A 23838-nucleotide genomic window follows, 5' to 3' on the forward strand; every position below is an offset into this window, starting at 1 on the left:
AGATGGTAGGACTAGAAATGTTGCCCTGCTGGGACTTCCCTGGCAGTCCAGTGGTTAAGACTCTGCACTTGCACTACAGGGGTCGCGGGTTTGATCCCTGGTTGGGGAACTAAGATCCCACGTGCCGCGCATAGTGTGGCCAAAAATAGATAAATTTTTTTAAAATAAATAAATAGATTATAAATTATGCATTTAGGCAATTTTCAAAAAAAGAAAAATCTAATTAAAAAAACAAGAAAGAAAGAAATGTTGCCCTGCTGATATACTGTGCTTATCTTCATTGAACCTTAGTTAAATGCACAGGGAAAGCTTGCCTGGCCAGGTCCCACACCCAAGTTCACCAGACCTAAAATCATTTACTAAATAACCCCCCACAAGAGATTCCAGAACTATGGATTTGGATGAGACATGCCTAGTCTTAAGCGATCCCAAGAAATTGAGTGTGTTCAGCTTGGTCATAGCCTTTGCTTTCCATCCTACCCCTGAGATTCTCAGCCAAATTCTAGAGCATCCCTTGCCCTGGGTGGCTGGCATACCGTCTGCCCTGGTCTTACAGGTTTCTTACAGAACTAGAAGTGGGCCAAGGTCATCCTGCCAGCCCCAGTTACCTAGGGCTGATGATTTTCTCTACTCAGTCTTTGCTTGATTTGGATTTAATTCCCAGAGTGTGAGAGGAGAAACTCTGGAAAACAGGACATTGGTTAAAGTTTTTTCAAAATTGGAAAGGCATCACAACTCTAGCACTAAGTTTCCAAGGCTTTAAAAAAAAAAAAAAAAAAAGTTTCCAAGGCTAAGGCATATAAACTTGAGGGCAGAAACCCACTTTCCTTATTAATTTTTCATTCTAGGCAACACACTGTGCAGTATTTCATGAATGTCCATGCATATTTATCAGAATGTCTACTTATTTGTAAATACTGAAATCACACCAGGGTATGAAAGTAAAAAAGCAAATAATTAATGCAGATTGCCATTACATGGCCTATATTTTCATAACAATGTTTCTCCCTTGGCTTAAGGATAGAATATTTTGATGAAATAAAAGTGCTTTTAAACAAATTATTTTTTGGAGGGGGAAAATATTTCAGTCTTACAAAGGTGAGATAAGGATAATAATGTAACAAGTAATAGGTACCCACCACCTAGTTTTAGCAAGTCTTAACATTTAACAGATTATTTATAATTATACATAAGCTTCAATTTATTTTGATAGGAATATGATTTAGCCTATTCCCAACCTCTTGTTTATATAGTTTGCTCTTTGCTTTTATTATCTCCTATCTAATTTCATTATTTTAATAAACATAATTTTTGAGTAGGTGGTATATTCACGTTGGTGCAAAAATCAAAATGATATAAACGTATACAGTAAAAAAAACAAAAGCAAACCTCTCACTCCCATTGCTGCTGCCCACTCTCCTCTCTATTCCAACATTCCCATCCCTTAGTGCATCCCTCCAGTGTTTCTTTACACAGACACAAGCACATTTGAGTCTATAGTCTCGTGTTTCCCTGCTTCTTCCAAAAAAAAGTTTCTTGGTTTTGGTTTTTGACTTTTTAAACTTGGTTATAGTGGTACAACACTAACCCAGTAGCCATGCCTTTCTTCACAGAATTAAGTCAGAAATGCTAACTGCCCAAGATACAGGCTTACTTTCATGAGCTTCTTCTAACACATGTGCCAAGATATGTTGGAATAAGATTGATATCTTTCTCCTTACTTAAAACACCTCATTGGTTTGTAGTTACAATCTTTGTTTCCTAGAATTGTGGCTCATATACTTTTTTTTTTTGAGCACTCGACTTAATTCTGAAGATAAAGAGATGAATGTGCTCTTCCTCAAAATGTGTACTTGTTCTCAGGCAGAAAAATTGATTTACAAATTTTCTTGGTTAAATGCAGTGTCACATAATTTCTCCTTTCCCTTTATCTCTGCCAACCCACAAAGCCCCCCCTTGAGTCACCAGCCGTGCTTTCCCTCTATCTGCCTCTTATGCGTCTGCAGCCCCAGGGGTAGCATCAGCTTAAAAATTAACATGGCCATGAGTATAAAAATATTCTCTCGGTGTACAGAGAACTTGCGGTGATGGAAGAAAAGAATACTCTTAATTAGTTGACTTCCAAATGTGTGCCCTTCGGAAAACTGCCAGAAGGCCCAAATCCTGAATTAAAATACTGATTATAATATGTAAGACATTAAACAATCAACAAATAAAAAGAGCTTAATCCAGGGATGGCTGACTTTATAGGGCTGGGGGAGCTGTAAGCTCTAGCACCCTGCTGCTTGGAGGCTGGTTCACCCCCAGTGGTGATTCTGTTGGACAAGTCATGGCTAAGCCCTGGTACAGTGTTATCAGAGAGCAGACCGCTTCTGTCTACAGCAAGGACACAATTCTTCAGGAGCCGTGGCCCAGAAAATCACTCCGACTCAGTGTCATAATGAAATGTGTTTTCTCCTACTAAATAGATAAGGTAATGGAAAACCAGCATTTGGCCAGTTTATACAAACATTTTAAATGAAAAAGAAACTGAGTGACATTTTGAGGTACTTGAAAGTGGCTCTGAAATCACCTTGTGACCACATGTGACAGTCCTTAGTCTCAATTCACAAGTTATAACATGTAAAGCCTTGTGTTCCTCAAAGTTGGGCCAAGAAAAATAACTCTCAGATAACTGAACAGAAAGTGGTGGGATAAAGCAGAAGAGAGTTACATGAATTCAGCTCACCTAAATCTCCTAACTCAGCCTTATCCAAAATATCCCTCTCTAGGACAGGACTAACTGGACCAATTTTAAAATGGTTTGATTGTTCATATTACAATGGAAATGTTTGTCTTTGGCTGCTTCCTCGGTTTCTATCTCCAGATTTGCGATTCTAAATTCTGGCCAATAGCAAATGACTGAGACACTCACTCACTAGCTCCCATATGTCTGGGTGAGAAGCTTTAGCCTGGAGCAGTAATATGCATTTCTGTCCCTGCACCCAGGTCCTGCCCAGTCATTCAGAACTGTCTCCTGTACTTACCTATATATATATATATATATATATATATATATGTAGCTAACTAGGGGTCCCATTGCTTCCTCACAGCCATGTGTCAAACACAAAGCTCATTATCTTTTCTCATAAACTTTCCCTTCTCCCTATCTCCCTCAGTCTCCTAGGGAGAAAACTGCTGGCTTGGTTCCTTTCATGAGATAATGGTGTACCTTAAAACCAAATACTGTTCTTATTGGATCACCTTATAGTCTGTAGTGTTCTATGTAGCTTTACCCCTGCTCCAGGTATCAAGTTTTCCGGTAATACTGCTTGCTTGTTAAGCTCTAATGCTACAATGGAGGAGCAGGCTCATCAAAAAGTATTCGTTTTGTTTTGTTTTGTTTTGTTTTGTTTTTGTGGTACGTGGGCCTCTCACCGCTGTGGCTTTTTCCCGTTGCGGAGCACAGGCTCCAGACGCACAGGCTCAGCGGCCATGGCTCACGGGCCCAGCCGCTCCACGGCATGTGGGATCTTCCCGGACCGGGGCACGAACCCATGTCCCCTGCATCGGCAGGCAGACTCTCAACCACTGCACCACCAGGGAAGCCCCAAAAAGTATTTTTTGAGTGCCTACTCTGGGTCTAGCATTGTTGGGGTTTTTTTCTCTGATGGGGGAGGGGTTGTTTGTTTTGTTTTTTGTTTGGTGTGTGTGTGTGTGTGTGTGTGTGTGTGTGTGTGTGTCCCAGAGAGTGGGCAGGGTGGGTTTTCCTCCATCTGCTATTACTATCCATGTCTTTTTTCACCAGAAGGGAGTTTTTAGAAGCAGTATTCTTGAATTCCAAACAAGTACAATTTGTTACCAGAGCCTTTTATAATGAAGACTATTTTTCTTGTTAGACAGCTTCGTAAGGTGGTTTCCTACCCAAGTGTGAGGATAGTGTTGGTGTTTGGGGTTTTTCATGTGTGTTTCAAGCGTGTGGCCTTTACAATTAGTCATAATGTTGAGAGTGGGGACCAGGGAGCAAACCAGAGTGTCTTCCTGTTTCACACACAGATGAAGGGAACTTCTGTGACATTTATCTACTTGTTTTCCTGTGCTCTCATTTTGGGTCTGTGTAGTTATGTTTCCATCTTCTGTGTTCCTAATTTCTGCTGAGGTCATGAACCTCAGTATGATTTCAAAAATATCACCCGAGTGGGCTGTCACCTGGCTCCTACATTAGGTTTCTGTCACCCACACTCAGTCTGAACTTGAGAGCTTCCTCTGAAGGTCAGTTTTCACTCAATGAAAACTCACTGGGTCAGAATCATTGTTCCTAGGGAATGTTTTCCCAGAGGCATAGGGTTTTTATTTTTGAATCCTTGGGCAGGGCAGGGCAGGGTAAACGTGCTAAGTGGTTCTGTCATCTCGACCATTCTGCCATGGTGCCTGCAGCTGTGAGCTTTGCCTAGCTACCAGTGGAGCCATATGACCTCAGAAACCCTACAAACTTTACAAAACTTAAATATTTGTTTATATATGAGATCCTTAATAGGCTCTGAAGTGAAAGCAGTGTGGTGCACTGAAAAAACAATTTGACCATGGGTCTCCAGCCAGATAATTTATAACTAATAAAGTATATGACCTTGAGGTCACCTAGCCTGGGTGTATTTTTCCTCATCTGTAAAATGAGTTAGAGGAGATGATTTATACGATCCCTTTCAGTTGAGTATGACTCTTCTCTTTGGGCATCTCATTGGTAGAAAACAGCAGGTTCCCAGACAGGAAGGCAGGAAAGCATGTTTGAGGAATGGCAGTCGGAGGAGTTTTGCTGAATCGTAGGCTTCCCTGAAGGCAGTGTCGGCTAGCTGCTGAAAGAGCTGCCTTAAAGCTTGACTGTAGTGGTCCTGAACCCACCATAAGGAGTGTTACTTCACTCAGGAGTCAGAGGGGGCCATTGAAGGTTTTTGAGGAAGGGAGTCATAACCTCACAGCTGAATTAAGCAAAGGTATACAACAGGAGGGTGCCTTTTATGGAGCGCCAGCAGGTTCGCCAATGGGCAAACCCCTAAGGGCCCCCAGGTAGGAATTTGTCATCCAAGTTCAAGAAAGAAGTTGGAGTTGGAGATGGAGATTTGAGAATGCTCCCAAGCAATGCTGGAACCATGAGAACAAATGAGATCTTCTATGTAGAGAATGTAGGGAAGAGAGAGATGTTGGCTTAGGAAGAAATCTTAAGGGCAACCAGAATAGGAAGAGGCAGCAGGGAAAGTATTATCAAGGAGATAGGAGGACATCCAAGAGAGCCACTTGATGGGGACTCACAGGAGATGACAGCATTTCCAGAGCGGGCATTAGTGCAAAGTGCTACAGAGGTCAAAGCCTGAGAAAGGGGGCTTGGAATCTGCCATGAGGATCTCTCTGTTAACCTTCAAGAGGGCCACTTCAGTGTAGGTGGGGGCAGGAAATTGATTACAGACAGCCCCAAAAAGAGTAGTGACAAAGTAGAGTGTGTGGCTGTAGAAGAAAGAAGAAACTAGGACAGTGAGTTGACAGGGGTTGTGTGGGGAGAGACAGCACCATCAAGTGAAGATTGACATTGTTGGCTGTGCACACACCTGAGGTCAGGGAGAGGAAGCCTTGGAGAATGAACAATTACAGATGCTGATGTTGGAATAATACTGGGAGCAGAGCAGGCTCCCACAAGCATGGGGAGAGCATAGGGAGGGCTAATCTTGCAAAGGATGAGGGAGTGCATGAAGGGTCGTAGAGCTGGAGGCCAAGCAGTGAGAATTTGAGTATGTCACGTGTGTTGCCCTTTATTTTTGTAGTACTATCTGCGGTTGGGTTACTGATAGGAAAGTAAACATGGAGACTTGAGAGCCAGCAAGGGCATGAAAGGGGCTGGAAGGAGTATCTGTGGATTTGGCCCCTGCAATCTCTTTGTTCATTCTTTAAGACAAAGGCGGGGTGGGGCTCCGTAACTCAGGAGCAACGCTTGCTCATGTACACGGTGGAGGCTGTGACTCCAGTTGTAACTCTCACCAGGCTTCTCTCAAAGAGCTTATCGTATCTCTGTGTGTCCTCATATTCTCACAGTTGAGTTGAATTATTTCCAGAGAAAATGATAGCATGATTCTTAAGAGCCAACTGACTAGTGTTATTTTTCAAGTCTTGACTTGTCTGGTTACAGACCTAAACCTGTCCTTTTTCACTTGTGATCTTCTTACAAGTTACGTACAGTAATTTCAAGCATCTTAATTATCAGGGCAATAATTAGGAGGTTTCCCTGTTTTCAGATTCAAGTCAGTGTCAGTGTCATTGCTTTCAGCTAACAAGTTTTCTTAAAAGAGAAAATATCCACAGTGCAGCCTGCTTTAACTGTTAAATAACCAGGACACTAAGTAATAGACCACATTCAATGGTAGACCTTAGACTAAATCTCAATTCAGAACTAGCGCTGGACAGTATCATCCTCCCCGTGGGTCCTTTTCTTATTTCAGTCACTAAATCTGAGTTGGATAGGATAGATTATTAGTTGGGAATCATTTGGTTGGAAGTAATAGAAATCCTTCTCTAAATAGTTTAGCTTTAAAATTAAAAGAGAATAAAAGAATGTATGGATATTGGTCCATGTAACTTAGGTGGATTGACTTTAAGCAAGGCTGTATCCAAGGGCTTAAACAGTGTGGTCAGGATTCTGTTTCTGACTCTTCCCTCCCTGTTTGGCTCCATCATCACTGGGAGCTTCAGTTCTGCATCTTTAGAACTTAGAATCCCAAAGAAGAGAGCCCCTTTTCCTTCCAGCTTCCATATTCCAAACTCAGGGAAGCCCATCCCTGAGCCAGTCACCATGCACTGAGAAATGAAAGACTCTGGCCAGCCTAGGTCACACATCCACCTGGGATGAGGTGGTGAGGCATCTTAAGTGGTATCTCACCAGGATCAGAGGAGAAGGTGTCTCCCCGAAGGGAAACTAAAGAGGAGGAAGAAAGGGATGCTAAGTTAGCAAAACCCAAAGAGGTCTACTCTAAATACCATCGCACAAAACCTAAACAGTAAACACAAAGAGCTCTTCCAGTCTGTGGTTATTTTTGAAAGGCTCTCAAGGTTTATTATTTGTAGTTGCTAATGTTGGTTGTGATTTTCCCTGGATTGACATCTAGATGAAAGCAACGAAGGCTCCCCCAGGCTTTGACTCAGTGGAGAGCTGTAAAGTGACTTTGGGAGGAATGCACATAATTTTCAATGGTCCTTTAAAGTCATCTGTTTCTCTAGGGTCTGTACATCGACTTGAATTGTTTCCAATAAAAGGAGTTTGGTTCAGCAATCATCTGGTTTCAGTCAGGCCAGAAAGTAAACCATGAGAAAAGATTTGGGCACTCAGGACCCAACTGAAAGTAGGAAGTACAGAGATTTGTGAAGTTAATAGATGTAAAAAGGGTGATGCTGAGAGAGACTGAGGGGGAGGGAGGAAGGACACCCAAATGCATGTTGATGGACACACCCTGTCACAGCTGAGGTTCCTTCCTTTGTTCACAGCGGTGAGCTGCCTCACCTCTCCTGCCCTGCCTTCCCTACCACGCACAGGCCTAAGTGGTTCCTGCACTACTCTGTCACTACAGAACTGTCTCAGAAGCTTGTTTAGTAAAATGCCATTTTCCCAATCTTCTCACCACCACACCTACAGGCTATATCTTAGTGCAAACCTCTGTGATAACACAAACAAGAAGAATGCTTAAATTAGACAGCTGTCCAATTAAGGTGGTATTTCGCCACTATTTTTAAACCACAGTGATATGAGCATGCCTGGACCCCTCCCCTCCCTGATGGATAGCCAGTCTGCACAGCACATCCAAAATCCCCTCTATCATAGATCTTTCTATAAAATATAGTTGAAAATAGATCCAGTAAAGCCAACAGAGATATAAGAGCTTTATCTAATTCATGTGAAGGCTTTTTAAAAATTATCTCATATATTTGAGGGAAACCTGTTCACCTCACTTAATATGACAGTGTCAGCATTACCATCTAGCTCAGAGAAAATGTAAATCATGATTGTTCCCTCTCTTCATGACTTAACAACAAAAATGTTTGTAGTTTCCAAGTGGCAGTTAGACACCATAACAAAGCCAGAGTTTAAAAAAATCATCAATTCTTGGTTTTCAAAATATGTAGAAAACTCAATGAAAGGTTATAGGATTTGTGATAGTAATGCCCCCATTCTACTTGTACTCACTATTTAGTAGTTTGTCATTGTTCATATTCTAAGAATGAATCTCAAAAGTCTTCCTTCTGGACTGGCAATGAGGTTTCAGTTGTATTTCTTTTGATCTTCCTGATGATATTCAAGTGGGCATTATTAATAAAATTTTATAGATGATAAAACAGAGGCCCAGAGGGGTTAAGGGTCTTGCCAAAGTCACACAGCAAGTAAAGGAAGGTCCAGGGGCTCCTCCTTTGGTCCAGTGCTCACTCCAACCCTCCAGGGCTGTGTCTTTGGTCTGTGAAGCTCATTCTCTAGTGGTTCCGTGTGTGATTTGCCCTGTTTTCCTGTCATTCTTTCACCGCTGCCCTCAGGCAAACCAGACCCGCTTTTCCTTTGTTTTATGCACTTGGGGTGCCGCAAATGAGACAGGAAGCAAGGATGTCTTTCTTGGTCATTGTTAGACTTCCTGATACCTCTGCTCCCATCTCCCTGGGTCAGTCTGGGCATGGTGAGGCTCCCCTTCTCATCCTGGTTGGCAGGGCAGGCTGCCACATGGTGTGTTGGTTGTGAATTTGGGGCTTGTATGGGAAGATTTGGGAAGCTATACAAACAAGGAACTAAGATCTCCAACATGCCTTCAATCCTGGCTTTGTTTCATGTCTGAGAAATGTATTGGTGGTAAATGTGCTTTTATATTAAGGAGAAACCAACACTCTAGAATTTTGTGGAAACTATTTCAATGCAATTCTAATGGCTCAGAAACTGGACTTGCTTTGAAGGAAAGAGAATGAGTGAGAACTAAACAAGGGTCCACTTGCCCAACTAGCAGCAAATCCAATTTACTGACACCAGGTTGTGGTGAAGGAGAGTGCAGCATTTATTGTAGAGCGAAGCAAGGAGGACAGGCAGCTCATGCTCAAAAGACCAGAACTCCACGATGGCTTTTAGTGAAAGGGTTTTCAAGGCAAGCTTAGGGGTGTGGCTTGCAGGGTGTCTGATCAACTCATACACTTCTCTGATTGGTTGATGGTAAGGTAACAAGGTGATAGTACAGGAATCTCAGTCATCAACCTTCTGGTTCCAACTTGTCTACATGCTGGTGGTCAGCATGCAGTTAACTTCCTCCACTGGGTGGGGGTTTTAGTATCTGTAAAACAACTCAAGGATATGGCTCAGGATATTCTCTATAACCCTTGAGGAGAAACTAAAGGTCTTTGACTTTGTTTTATGGCTCAGCTATTATTATTTTGTCTTGTTTGACTGTGTTCCTTTGTTTTTGTTTTTGTTTTTTTACTTCTCTGATTAAATTTACTCTTTCGAACTCTGGGAAGGCCTAGGAGACTAAAGCTTTTATACGAACAAGAGGCAGGGGACATGGGCGGTGGGGCTGTCCCCAGGAAGTCCTCACAGGGTATTGCTTGGTTTCAGTGGGACTAGAAATTTAATTCCAAAATTTCTTGAGAGGCTGTAAGGGAATTAATTTATATTTTGATTAACTTTTAAAAAAATCTAGCCATCACCTGGTCTGTCCCATCCCAACCCCCACTACATTTATTCCCTAGGGCCTGGGCCCTTGGTGGTGATATGTTTCGTGTTCTGTTGCTTTGATCAGCTTGCCTGGGCCCAATGGCAGGGACCCTGGAACCTGAAGGTGCTGACAAAGATGACCTGCTGCTGTTGAGTGAAATCTTCAACGCTTCCTCCCTGGAAGAGGGCGAGTTCAGCAAAGAGTGGGCTGCTGTGTTTGGAGACAGTCGGGTGAAGGAGCCAGCACCCACTGCGGCCCCAGGAGAGCCAGACCCCAAGCCCCAGACAGGCTCAGGATTCCTTCCTTCACAGCTTCTAGATCAAAATATGAAAGACTTACAGGCCTCACTGGAAGGTATGTACCACAGGGATTGAAATGGGGTTTTTTGTTGGTTCATTTTTTGTTTTTTGAAATCCAGTGGCCTATTTTTTCATATCTTTTTTAAATGTTTTCTGGGTTTTATCTTATAAAACTGGTGTTTTATAAGATAAAATATAGCCGGTGTCTTTTTTGTTTGTTTTTAAATTTTCCTTTTATATTCAGTGACTCTTTAGCTCAAATTTCAGAATCACGTTCCAGCTTTAAGATATGTATTAGGGTTTAAAATCTATTTCTTCTCATAATTTTCTCCTCCTGTTAACATTTCCTATTAATCAAAGGCTAGAGGGGTGGTTCTCAGTCTTACTGTCTTACTTTGATTTTAGACTTTTTCATGGCACACTTGAGGGATCAGATTGCCTTCACAGTTGTGGCTTGTTGACTTTGCTATCTCTTCCTGGCACTCACCCTAGCTGAGTTCTCCCACATACTCATGAGGCAACATTCTCCACGTTCCCATAGACACGGAGCTTTCTGGGTGCTTTTTCCCTCTCCATCCGGGCTTACCAGTACCCTGAGTATGCCCTCAGCTCAGCTGTTCCTGTTCTGCCTGAAACACATGGCCTAACAGTCCCCTGAAGCCCGACCACGGCAGAAGTAGAGTTTTCACACTGATCAAAAGTGATCGGCAGCATTGGTAAGGGTTTAAGGTACTCCGAGGCTCACCAGCAGCCCACATACTGGTTAAGAATTGCTTACGTGGGGAGCACATTGATTTCGAGTGCAAAAACTAACACTCAGGTTGAAATTTAAATTTTGAAGTTTGAGTTTCTAAACAAACCTTGAGAAGGAAACCATTTTAGTAGTTCAACACTTTTTTTCCTCCTTTCATGCTTTAATTGTAAGACAGGAATCACTGTTAAGAAATTCTCAAATTGTTTTGGTTTTTCCATGAATTTAGGCTATCTCCTTTAATAAACAACGTGTTTATCTGGCTCGTAAAGCTGAGAACAAGTGGCAGAGCTGGAATGATTAAGTAATTATGGGCTATTGAATTAAAAAAAACAAAAAAACACCTCAGGTCTTTGGAGATGAGATCACGGACATGACAAGAGTTGGTAGGCAAGACCAAAAGAAAAGTCTTCACTCTTTTTTATGAAATACATGATTCCTTTCATCATCCTTATTGAGTCCTATTTTGTAGCCATCTCATTTATTCTCAGTAATGGAGTTAGAGATAGGAGGGATAACTGCAATCCAAAACTACACCTCTGCCCCGACTTTCACCCCTGGGTTTCACCACCTCTTTTGCTGGGACCTCAGATGAGCAAGGCTGACAAAGACTGGGTTTCACCATCACCCACCTGTGGCAGAGGCACAAACAAGGCGTGGGAGAGTCAGGGGCCGGAGTGGGATCCACAGCTCAGAGCTGGGGGCTGCTGGTGACTCTCCAGATGTGCTGGAGGATGAATCCCCCTGGCGCCCCCAGCTTTGGAGACACCAGGGCCCCTGCTGCTGCCCAGGAGCAGTGGTGGCAGTGCTTCTCCCTCGCTGGTGTGGCCAAGTGTCACTCTATTGTGAGCGCCCCAGGCTGACACTGAGAAGTCAGAGCCACATGCCCTCTTCCTGAGCAGGTAGAGCAAGAAGATCCTAGCTCAGGCCCAGGGCGCTGTCCCCAGAACTCCGCCTGAGAGCTAGGACAAGTGTGGTGGCTGTGGGCTTTGCACTTCAGCCTTGCCCTATGGCCAGGAGAAAGGCACACGACCACACTTGGGTCTAAGGAGGGAGGGAGGTGATCTGACGGCAAGAGAGATGCAAGCTCGCGCTATGGAAAGAGAAAGAGGTACTTCAAAGGGAGGCCATTTATTTCTCAGGCAAACAGAGTCTCAGTGGAGGTTACCACCCCAGTAGCACTTTAGCAAGTTTCTCATTTGTCCAACAAATATTTATTGAGTCCTCTGGGCGCCAGGCACTGGTGATTCACCTGAGAACAAAACAGACAAGGCTTCTGCCTTCCTGGAACTCACATTCTAATGAAGAGGAGATAATGAACAGTAAACATAATAAAATTACATTGTAGCTTAGAAAGTGACCAACGATGTGGAGAAAAGGAAAAAGTAGAGCCAGAGATAGTGTTGGGGGAACAACAGGGTAGATCAGGTATGGTCGAGGGTCTGCAGGAGAAGCACCGGGGTTGGAGTGAGAGAGGGAGGCAGTTGGAGAGGAGACGGGTAGGGCCACATAGGGCCTCATAGCCTTTGGAAGAACTCGGAACCATCACAGCATCTTGGACCGAGGATGGACATGATCTGATTTACCATAAAGGGACCATTCTGGCTGCTAAAAGTTTCCTTTCCTCTGCTGGGGTTCTACCAAGATCAATGTTAAAGGAGTTATTTTTGTAACCTCTGAGTTATCCTGTTTCCTTTGCATGCCAACAGCCATAAATTGAATGTCTATGGAACTCAAAATGACAGAAAGAAAAGTGAACTTCAGTGTTTTAAAGAGGAAGCCCATTCAGCTTCTATACACCTACAGGTTACCAGCAGGCAGCCCCAACAATTCTGCCCCAGTGATGCCCTCTAATTCAGAAAACCTTCAAAACACGTGTACAGATAAAGAGTGGGCTCCCTGCTTTGATGATTGATCATGTAATCCAGTTCTAACCATATTCTGTGCTTTTGTCAGGACTCCCTCCAACCTCCTAAAAAAAGAGCAAAAGGTGGATGTTGGCTCTAGATTTTTTTCCATTGCATCCATGGTCTAGAAAACCCATCTATACACATGAATTGCAAAAGAATCTAAATAATTATTAAACTTTTGACACCTCATATTGAAACTACTTCCCCTGATTATCCAGATCATCTCAAAAACTAAATCAAATAAACCACTGATATAAGTAAGTAGTCAAACTAAACGTGGAGTAGGAAGGCTCATTGGCATATTGGCTCAGCAAGGCAAACAGTGGTAGAGGGTTCAGAGCCTGGGTTTTATTTCTGTAAACTCCCTTCCCTGCACTCACTTTGCAGCAATTGGTCAGGCTACTCATTCTCTGGGCCTTTGCCTTCTCATCTGTAATACGAGGTATTAGACTCACTAAATAATCTATCAGGAGAGACCCAAGTCATCTGAAGGAGCTTTTTACTTTTCTACAAATGTCATCTTCTTATCCCTGGGTTAACCCCTACTTCAGAGATGCTGTGGTCTAAAACTGTTTGCTTCTGTGACTTTGCCCTTTATCGTGGTAAAATAATAAGAACCAGCTCTCCCTATGGCATGCGCTGTGGGCCAAGCACTCCCATGTGCTTTACGTGTGTTAACTTACTTCATCCTCACCACACCCTCCCCAGGCAGGTACTGGCATCATCTCCAGCTTACAGCCTGGGAAACTGAGGAACAGGGCAGTAAGTAATTTGCCCGAGATCATACCTCTTGGTAGGAGGCAGGCCGGATTGTGGGCCTGAGCCGCCAGACTCCGGAATCCATGCCTTTCCCCATTCTGTTCTGTTGCCTCCAAGTACCATGTCTCTGACGGCAAACGCGATTCCCGGACGGGCTCCCTCAGGCCTTGCCTTGGGTGCTTCTGGAGGAGCAGGGCTTATAAAGACTGTTATCCTGGTTCTGGGCATCCTGGCTGTGCACAGGGACGGGGGGGAAACCATGCAGTCGTGCAGGAGGCATGTGGGTGTGGGAAGGCAGGGTTGTGTCAACCACAAAAGTTGGGTGACATTCCAGAATAGAATATGTGAAATCGAGATTGTCTACAAAAATCTTCGCCTGTGCTAGCCATCGCCCCCTCATTCACTGTAGTGCTGTCTAGCTCAGTCTCTCCACCACCTTTGTAGCTCTTTGTAAGGTCCAGGCAGAGCTGTATCCTCAGGGGCAGTGTTCAGAGGACAGAGGTGGGTGGCTCCAGGCCACAGCTGCTGATACCTCAGCTCCCTTCCGCACTCCAAACCCCCTCCCTCCCCCTCCCTCCTCCACCTCTTCAGTCTTCTCGCCTCCTTATCTCTCTGCTCTCCTCTGCCTTCCTCTCCTCTTTGGCCTGTGTCCTCACTCTTCTCCTTTGCTCTGGGGAAGTAGAAAGGAAGGGGGATTTAGTAAGAGAACAATGATATCTTCCTTCCCCCACCTACTTCAGCCTCTAGGAGAGCAAAACAAAGGAACTTACATTTAGGATCAAGTTGTGCTTAAAAATTTTAAGGAGTTAATTTTAGCTAGACCTTCTAAGGGTTTCTGAAGTTGCCAGCATGATAGGGGCTGGGGTTTTCTGTGTCATACAGTGATGAGAAAATTGTACCTTCCTGAGGCCTCTTAAAGTGAGTAGGAAGAGGGCCAGCCAGAGGGGCTGCCTGAGGTAGAGACCCGGCAAGGCTGACGGGCCTCATTAAACATTCTTCTTAATTCCCCACCAACATCCAAAATTTAATTTAGAAACAGACGCTGATACTGAAAAGATAACCATCTCCTCAAAGTAAGTGCACCGGGACATCTTTTAATTTAGGATTCTGCAAACCAAAGTTAGGGGTCTTGTTCCAGATTCTCACAAACATACAGCCCTTTGTTCCTTCTGGATATCCTTTTGTTTTACCTAATTCCGAGGTGCTGTTGCCATCTGGGTGGGTTTCCATTTAAAGCCAGTGTAATGGAAAGCTTAGCGTGATCATTCTCTTAGAGTCACCTTTCCTCAACCAGAGCTCTCCTCTTGCTGTTTCTGGCTTAGCCTTGCTCCAGGCTAACATATTTCCAGGACTCAAATGGAATAATGTGAAAGAAGAGGCTGCTGGGCCGCATTTAAAGATAACCTGAACAGAGCATGAGCCATTGGCGTTGTTTGTTCCATCAAAGAAGCAGCACTTTCTAAGCCTGCTGGGCACATCCCCAGGTCTTGGGTATCTGCAGAATTTAAGTGCCTCCGTTAGTCCACAGAAGGAACCTTGGTGACCGTCTACTCTACCGTCATTTTATAGATGAGGAAATCAAGGGACCCCAGAAAGGTCTCACGACTTGCCAAGCTGTTGTGGTTTTATCCACCATTCACATAAGGTCTAAACTCCTCAGCTTGGCTTACAAAGTCCTTTAAGGCCTGCCCCGTTCTCATCACTGCCCATACCCCCCATGCCTTTACTTAGCCTGAGTCAATGACCTTGTTCAGCTGGAGAACCATGTATTTATTACATCTGTAAGCTGGACTCCAGGGAGTCTGACCCTCCCCTCCTCTCGGAGCACTCCACCCACCTGCATGTTCTGCTTGTTCTGCTTGGCTAACTTCTCATCCTTCAGGTTCTCCTGTTCAGTGTCATTTCCTCCAGGGACTCCCCCCGCAGTCAGTGTTAGGTGTTTCTGCTCTCCATTCCCTTTACACCCAGTACTTAATCATTCCTCTTATTTCACCTCATTGTAAAATTGATTTAATTTTTTGTCTGCTTTAGGTCGTCATGGGCAGGGCCCATGTTTGTGTTGCTTACCATCATATTTCCCGATCATAGCTCAGTGCCTAGAAGAGATGTTCGACAGAGACATCTGGATGGATGGGTAGATGGATGGATGGATGGCAGGCAAAAAGGAAGGGAGAGATCAACTGACATTGAATCACTAATAGGAAAGAAAACAGTCCTAAGACAATCTCAGGGGTTGGTTCTCATGTCAGCTGACTTATTCAGAAATCGAGGTTCAACCTAGATTTATTGAGGGCCTGCTCTTTACAGCCTCTGTATTCCCTCGTTTCACCACCAGGATCCCATTTTATCCATACAACAACCTAATGAGGCAGGAATTTTTATCCACCCTTTGCAGGTATGGAAACCGGGGCTCAGAGAAGGTGTGGACAGCAGGCTGGTGCTTGGCCACCAAGACCATGGTCTTCCCACTTTCCCCTTCATGGCCAACCCCACCCCAGAGCGCCCTGGGCTGTGCTCGTCAACCCAGCCTGGGCTTTTGCTTTCCCAGTTAGTGAAATATTACATTCATGGTGAAGTGCTGCTCTGGGTGGTATTATTTTGGCTTTACTTGCTGCTCTAGCTGGCCGGTGTTATTTCTGGCTGATTTATATTTTCCCTTATGTAAGTAAAGCGGGGCAGGATTGCTCCAATAAAATTTTATATGTGTTTCCTGCAAACGGGTAGCACAGTTGACATATCACAGGAGCCGACGGCTAGGCTCGGCATCTTGTTCACAGAGCTCTCAGCTTCTCCTGCCTCCTCTCTTCACCACCCATCTCCTGACACAATTTCTCTGAGATGGGGAGACATCTTTCCAGCCACACCTTCCTGTTAAAAACGCCTCAGCCAACTAATTAATACCAACTAGAGAACAGTTGAAGGCAATTACAGGAATATTAGCAACAGTAAGTTCTCGTTAAATAGCATTTTTTTTCCTGATAGAAGCCAAGACCTTTGAAGTCTGGCTTGGCGTTCCATACATAATTACCCTAGTTGCACCCCTCCCCTAAATAATTCCCAAAGTGTTATGAGTGAGGGTGAAACTGCAGCTCAGTTTAGTATTTGCTTAAAATATATGTATAGAGCTGGTGTCACAACTGTAGCATTTTCTTCCCTCATGTGCGTATAGTTGGATTGTTAGACTTATGCTTAATAGCTGTTCTGAGGAGAGATTGTGATTTGGCAAACTGGCTGCTGTTTCTGCTTCACATTATGGGACAAGGGAATAGTGATGGGAAACTTTGAGGTATACTTTCCCCATCATCTTATTTCCCAAAGGGGGATGTCTTTACCCTCATCCTTTTCTCCACGTCCTCTGCTGCAGAGAAGCCCCCAAACCCATAGATTCCACATGTCACACTCCACATATCACTTCCACATGTTCGTGAGCGTTTAGATGAGCAATATTCAAAAATCCATAGTTACAAAGGAATCCAATTAGAAGACATTGTCTTTACAAAGGAGTCTGCCATTATAATCCTTTAAATTATAGGCTTAAAAATACAACTTGTATTTCTGGTGCTTTAAAAATATGACTTGATATACAGTCATTTTATTTGTTTATAGCCATTTGGGAACATGCCCATCACATCAAGTGAGGGGAGCTCCGTTTTGGTATGTGGCTTTATTTCTGCCTCCTGTAGGAAAGTGTTCCACTTTATACTCTGAAAAAGACAGTGGTTGAACCACCGCTTTTCCAGCATTCTCTGCCACCACTTTAAAAAACAAACGTTGTGCATATTTTTGAAATGGGAAGAATTTTCTCGTGTCCCCACTGTTTCCAATAGCATTCAGAGATCCGGGAGCGGTGGACTTCCATACCCCTCACCTGCCTTTTCTCTGCATCTGTTCAGGATCTTTCTGGAAGTGTGGGCCTCCCTGAACTCAGAGAGCTTGACGAGGTCAAGGAGCTTAAAGCTCCAGGACCTGTGAGGCGGGGTCCTGAAAGCAGACCTCTCGGTTTCCGAGGAGGGTCTCTCTCCTTGTCCCGGCTCTGACTTCAACCAAGATGACCCTGATCCTGACAGAGATGGCGACCGTGGCAGCTCCTTGGAGACCACTGTGGCAGGGCCTCTCACACTACACTGCATGACAGATGCCAAGGATTTGTGCTTCCCTGGGCTCCATCCCCAGCAATTCTGATTCAGTGGGTGATGCCCCTGCCAGTGGCATGGGCACCATACTTTGAGAACCACTGCCCTAAGAGATGGAGGCCAGGCTGTAGGCGTTGATGAAAAGTTACACAGGCTCTGCAGAGCACAGGTGGGTCTTGACATTTGGTGTCCAGAAGAGGATTGTAGGGAAAAAGGTAAAACTGACCCAGTTAGATGCTTCCTCTTTGAGCTTTATTTGGCACATGACGAAACTCCAATTTTAACTTTCTACGTTTACCACTATTTATGTGATTTGGGTGTAGAAGGAAAATGCCCATGGGCCAATTTTCTAGGAAACAGGGAGGTTATGTTATTCCTGGATTACACCAAATACTGGTCCTTTTTTTTTTTTTTTTTTTTTGCGGTACGCGGGCCTCTCACCGTTGTGGCCTCTCCCGTTGAGGAGCACAGGCTCCGGATGCGCAGGCTCAACGGCCATGGCTCACGGGCCCAGCCGCTCTGCGGCATGTGGGATCTTCCCGGACCGGGGCACGAACCCGCGTCCCCTGCATCGGCAGGCGGACTCTCAGCCACTGCGCCACCAGGGAAGCCCAATACTGGTCATTTTTAAAAACTGCTTTATTGAACTATAATTTACATACCATGAAATTCACCCATTGTAAGAGAACAGTTCAAGGATTTCTGGTAATTTTTTTTTGTGCAGCCATCACCACAGTCTAGTGTTAGAACATTTCCATCTTCCCAAAAAGTTCCTTTAAAATTTGGTGCTTTTCGTTGTTTGTCAATTATGTTAACAACATGTTCAAGTACCTTTCCAATGGATAACAATACTTTTTAAACCCTCTATGTTTTCATTATTTTACGCCCAATAAATAGGTCACAGGCCACCTGTTTCACTTGTCATTGGTTAGTCTTCATAGAGATGTTTGTGTTTACTTGCCTAAAATGAAATAATCAACCAGTGAGTATTATAGCATCTACTGCGCCAAGCATTGCTTTGCCATCTCTTAAAGCTTCGTAAGTGTACTTCTCATGATTTAAAAGAGTTCTTCAATAGTTTGTCTTAATTTCAACACCCATCGTGTGCCAGGTAGTGCACTAAAGGATGTAAAGATGAATAATACATGGTCCCTGCCTTCAAGGGGCTCAGAACTCTAGGAGATGAAACAAAAGTACAAGCTAATCAATATAGTATGATTCTATAATTAGGTCCCTTATCACAAATCTTAGAATGGTAGGGGAAACAAACAGCATTACATCTTATCATTTTTGTGGCATCTACTGAGTGGCTTGCTTGCTTCAGAATTTGGTTTCACTGCCCCAACTGAACTCTGCCATCTAAACGTGATGTCTCATGGGGGCCTTATCAGAGACAAAAGCTTTTCTGTAGGAAACACTGCGACCAGAGCATCCCAGTGAAAGGATACAGTTTTAACCATTTGAACCCAACAGTGGTGCCTCATCTGACGTTTCACAATGAGAATCAACAATGGACTTAACCCACACACACCTACCTGTACCACATTAGGTGTTATGGAGCACATTGAAGAAACAGTTCCCTGTCTCATTGAGAAGACAGGACTTAACACATGAAGAATTAAAGCAGACGTGCAAAAGAAGTATATGGTAAAGTTCTAAATTAAATGAGTCATGCTGAAACATCCAGCACAGACAGTAAATACTGGGGGGAAACTAGGCTTGCTTCTCCCAAAGCAGGACTGCTGAATGCCTCTTAATCATTAGGGGCAGGCAGAGCACAGGGAGGCCTTTCAGAACAGTGGGTTAGACAAGATCAATGTCATTTGTAAGGGTACGACATCAAGTTAAGGGGAGGTTCTTTCCTCTTGTATGTTTGGACTGGACTGCCATTTATTTCTCTGTATTAGCTAAACTTCCCAATTTAAATTAGCTGTACGGAAAATAAATGAACTGGATCATATTGGAAGTAGAGAAGACCAGCCATTCCCTAGTTCTGTTGCTACATTTAATGGTATTCACTTTTTTAAGCTTTCCCCATTTGTGACAGGAAAACAAGGCACTTGATTTCCTTGCAACACTATTGATAATCTTTGGTGTGACCATGAAATGATGTCACTTGGTAAGAAAAATGGGTATAAAACTGAAAGCAAACATGCTTTAGCCTTAGCAGTTTCTCATTTGCTTTTCAAAATGCAGTCTTTCCCCTAGTTTCCCATACTCTTAAGGTGGGCATGATTATACATATCCACTCTCCCCTAAAACATATTCCGGGTATGAGGAACATGGGAGAAGGGTCTTTGCACACCACCCTCCTCTCTCTCTTTGAAGGCTATCGGAGTTGAGAGCCATGTGTGTGCCCCAGGAACTGATGGGGCAGTGTAACTGCCCTTTCCTAGATCTAACATCTTCTGGTTTTGAACATTAGGCTGGTCAGAGAGCAATGTCAATACTACTTCTCCTCCATGGGCAGCACCAAAGGCAAGCAGTCCAAATGGCAGTAGCCCTGCAGTGAAAGGTAATACAGTGTTCTATCCCCCCTTAAATGACAGTTGCCTTCACTTTCACTGGCCTAACACCCTTCTCTTTATTTCTTTACTAATTTCCATGTGAGCACCTTGGGTTCAGAGGAGGGGCTGCATGGGTGGAGAGTTCGGCATGATCCTAGGAACTAACATTCTAACTTTTTTCCTGGCTTAATGTCCTAATTCATAACTCCCTCTATCAAATCTAATGAGGAAGACTCAAACATCTATCTCCATGTGACTGGGTGCTCCCCAAGATTGGGTGACAACAGTAAGGGAGAAAAGGCCACTGAGGTTGGCGATCCTTAGCTGAAAATACCATTGCTTCCACCAGACAAGGCATTTGGTTAGTGCTTTTCATGAAGAGCCAGGTGTCTTAGTTGTCAAAAGAGGGCCTTTCGAGCTTGTGAAATCTGTTCTTTTGAGACAAAACATCTGCCTGAGGAAGATCTCATCTGTATTTGCAACTCTCTGTCTTTCTTTGGTCATCACCCACTTTCCCTGTGTTGACCACAGGAAGTTAAAGGAAGTGTCAATTTTATTATCATCAGAAAGCATTCCCTTGATGTTTTTTAGGTGTTGTGCAAATAGTTGCACCTGGTTTTCCCTCCCACAGTGGAGGTCTGGGGAATGTGAGGACCCCCAAGCCCCTGAGGTATAGTTACCTGGCTCTTCACAGCAGGGCCACACCCACCATCTGAAGGTGCTGGGAAGGGGAGGTGAGCAGGGAGGGTGTTTTCACTGGTGCTGTCTCTAAGATATCTTTTTTTATTTTCTTTTTATTTTTTTAACATCTTTATTGGGGTATAATTGCTTTACAGTGGTGTGTTAGTTTCTGCTGTATAACAAAGTGAATCAGTTATACATATACATATATCCCCATATCTCTTCCCTCTTGCGCCTCCCTCCCTCCCACCCTCCCTATCTAAGATATCTTGATATTCTCTATCAAGAACACACTAATCCTCCTAAGTCAATCTTGCCCCATACAGTTTCCTTGTGTGACCTCCTACATGACTAAAGAAAGAGAAATTACTCTCTTTTTTTAAAAAAAATGATGCCTCCCCCACTCCCGCCAAGCTGTATTGAGATCTCTGAAGTCTCAGTTTATCGTATCAAAATAACCCAAGTGTTTTGGGGGCTAACTGCACACAGTGTGAAATTAATGTTACATAATAATAACTTGCACAGTTACTAACTAGTCTTGCTTGCAATAGCCTATCTCTGTAATAGATGCATTATTATCTCATTATAAAATAATATATCCACAAGAGACTTTGAAAAACAAAGGGAGGAGAATCAGAAGTATAAAGTGATCGGTATACTGTCTTAATGTTTCAGTGCTTTTTAGTGAAAAGATCAAAAGCCCTGTGTATGTTGGTATAATCCCATCAATATTCTCTATCACTGTCATATAACCACTTTTAGCAACTTGTGCTACCAATAGTTTTTGAGACTCTTTTCACCCAGATGGCAAGCACATTCCTAGCTGCTCTCAGCTAGAAGGATAACCTGTCAGAGAGACATTTACTTTATGCTTTTGATACTGCCACCCGTTGTAGAAAGAAAAAAAAGCATGGGTCATCCAAGCGAATGAACTTAGATTCTCATGTGGAATGATTTATATAGAGAGGAGCCCCCAACTTATTTGTAAATCACTTGCATCAGGCACTCTTTTGAAAATGTTCTCCTCATCTGGAAAATAATTAGGCTCTGTAATCGTGGCACTCAAGAAGTCAGGGCAGGTGGTTCGGTGAAAGGACAGCTGAAGGCTGGTCCACTGAGGCTGGAGTGTAAGGGGTATGGGGGCAATTTAGAGCCCAGTGGGGAAGGGGAGGTCTGTCACAGGCCCCCTTCCTCTGATGGGAGAGGGTTAAAGAAGGCAGTGACCTTGAGAGAAGAGGGGCAGTCAGGCCTAGGTGCCATCCCCCCTCCCCCCTCCCCCCTTCTGGACCTGTTGCTTTGAAGGCTGAAAAGAGTAACACACGGTGTTTCTCTTAACCCAGCAGATTTGAAGATTCCTCCAGGAAGCACCTTGCTTGAGACATTCAGTCTGATTTCTGAAATGACTGATATTCCCTGGTGGTGGTGAAGCATGGGGCCTGGGGTTTCAGGCAGCTCTGCGGGCAGTGGCCATCGCTGGGTGGAGGTGCAGGTGTGGGTTAACACAAAGGATCACTGTGCGTTGAACTGTGTAAAGACCGTGGTTTAAAAATGTTGCTCAGCCAGCCGGCCAACGGGGGGGGCATGGAATACCCTAACAAGGCTTAGCGACAAAGAGCAATGAGGTTTGTCGGATTGAGCCCACCTGCCTGCAGCCTGGCAGAGGTGGGAGTTAGCAAGGTAGGTGTGCTCATGTTTGCTCTTCTCTCCCCAGAGCCTGCCAAGCCCTCCTCGGACCTGACTGCCTGGTTCAGCCTTTTCGCCGATCTCGACCCATTATCAAATCCTGATGCTGTTGGGAAAACCGACAAAGAACATGAATTGCTGAATGCATGAGTCTGCAGCCTCCAGGAAGGAGTCCATAGGCGGCTCCAAATCAGCACACCCGGGGGGGCTTGCAGATGTAGGAAGCGATCAGTATCCTGTTTTAATATTTACGTGCCATTTTAATAAAATGAAAGGGTCGAAGGCCCTGTTTATATTGGTATGATTATTTACTTTTATTTGGTCTAAAGGGTTCCTGTGTGTTCTCTATGTGGACCTGACGATACAGGGTGGTCTAGGAGCAGTTTCCAGGCCCACCGTTTTCCTGCCCACAACTGCATCATGGCTGCCGACGTGTCACTGGGCTGCTACAAGGTCCAAGTTCAAATCATAAACCTACTTTTTGTTAGGTTTAAATAAGGTGGCCTACAGCCTCAGAGGCAGCGGGAGGCTAGGGAGGCTTAAATGCCTCCTCTTGTACCCCCTTGCCCGTGCCCCCCCTTAGCGGGGGGCTGTAGGGAGACACCCTCTTCCTGCCGAGCCACTTTCCGGAGAGCTCTGGGTGAAGCTCCCGCCGACCAAAGACTCCCACGGCCCCTGCCTGCTGTGCGGTGGGTTCTCTCACGGGCAGTGAGCTTGTCGGGGCTGCACAAATCCCTCTGCGGAAAGCAGCCACACCTGCAGATCCCAGCTCTCCTTTAGTCCTCTCCATGGCTGGAATTCAAAAGCATGTATTTCTGGAGCCCCTTGTGATATTAACTGTTTTTTTTAATTAAACGGAAAAGATATTTGACATGCAAAGTCAAGTTAATAAATGAGTCTGTCGTGTGGACTCAGTGGGGAGGTGCTGTGGGAGTAGAGGCTGGAGAGGGACGGGGGAGAAGGACGGGTCCCACCTGCATGAAGCTGCTGACGTGACCCATGCATCCCCCAGGTCCGACGGTGGGGGAGGGGCGGGGACTCCTGCTAGCGCGGGCAGGGGTGAGGGCGGCAGTTCTGCGTGCGGGCACATAAGCGACTCAGATAGTCCACCTTTGTCAGAGACTCCAGGGCTGCCGCCTCTTCTTCCCGCCCGTGTCACCGGTAATGGGCTGAGAAGCCACACACATCCGCAGAAGCCCGTGTTCCACGCCTTTCACTGAGTCGGGGCGGAGTCTATGACGGACTAGCAAGGCCTTGGTTCTACGAGCTCAGCTGGGCTGGGAGGTGTCTGCTGCGCCTGCAGCCTCAGTCCCCAGCCCCTAAAGGGTCTCCTGGGGCCACTTCTCCACGTGCACAGAGACGCTGGGCCTGCCCAGCTCAGGGGAGGCCCAGCCTGGCGCCCAGCCTGCGGAAGGCG

The 23838-nt window shown here is 44.7% G+C and overlaps 1 protein-coding gene across 17 annotated transcripts in view; it reads left to right on the forward strand.

Moving 5' to 3' along the window:
• ICA1 (islet cell autoantigen 1) overlaps positions 1–22722 on the forward strand; it is a 145107-nt gene extending 122385 nt beyond the window's left edge. For 15 of the 17 annotated variants that reach the window (XM_067746296.1, XM_067746307.1, XM_067746302.1 and 12 more), the window contains 3 exons: positions 9783–10052; positions 19976–20065; positions 22450–22722. In XM_067746296.1, coding sequence (XP_067602397.1) covers positions 9783–10052; positions 19976–20065; positions 22450–22571 — 482 coding nt within the window. In that variant the 3' untranslated portion in view covers positions 22572–22722. The remainder of the gene's footprint in view (positions 1–9782; positions 10053–19975; positions 20066–22449) is intronic. The other 2 variants (XM_067746312.1, XM_067746311.1) reach the window with 1 other exon arrangement.
• The last annotated feature ends 1116 nt before the right edge of the window (positions 22723–23838 follow it).

Source organism: Pseudorca crassidens, chromosome 8 (genome assembly GCF_039906515.1).
Source record: "Pseudorca crassidens isolate mPseCra1 chromosome 8, mPseCra1.hap1, whole genome shotgun sequence".
NCBI classification, from domain to species: Eukaryota; Metazoa; Chordata; class Mammalia; order Artiodactyla; family Delphinidae; genus Pseudorca; species Pseudorca crassidens.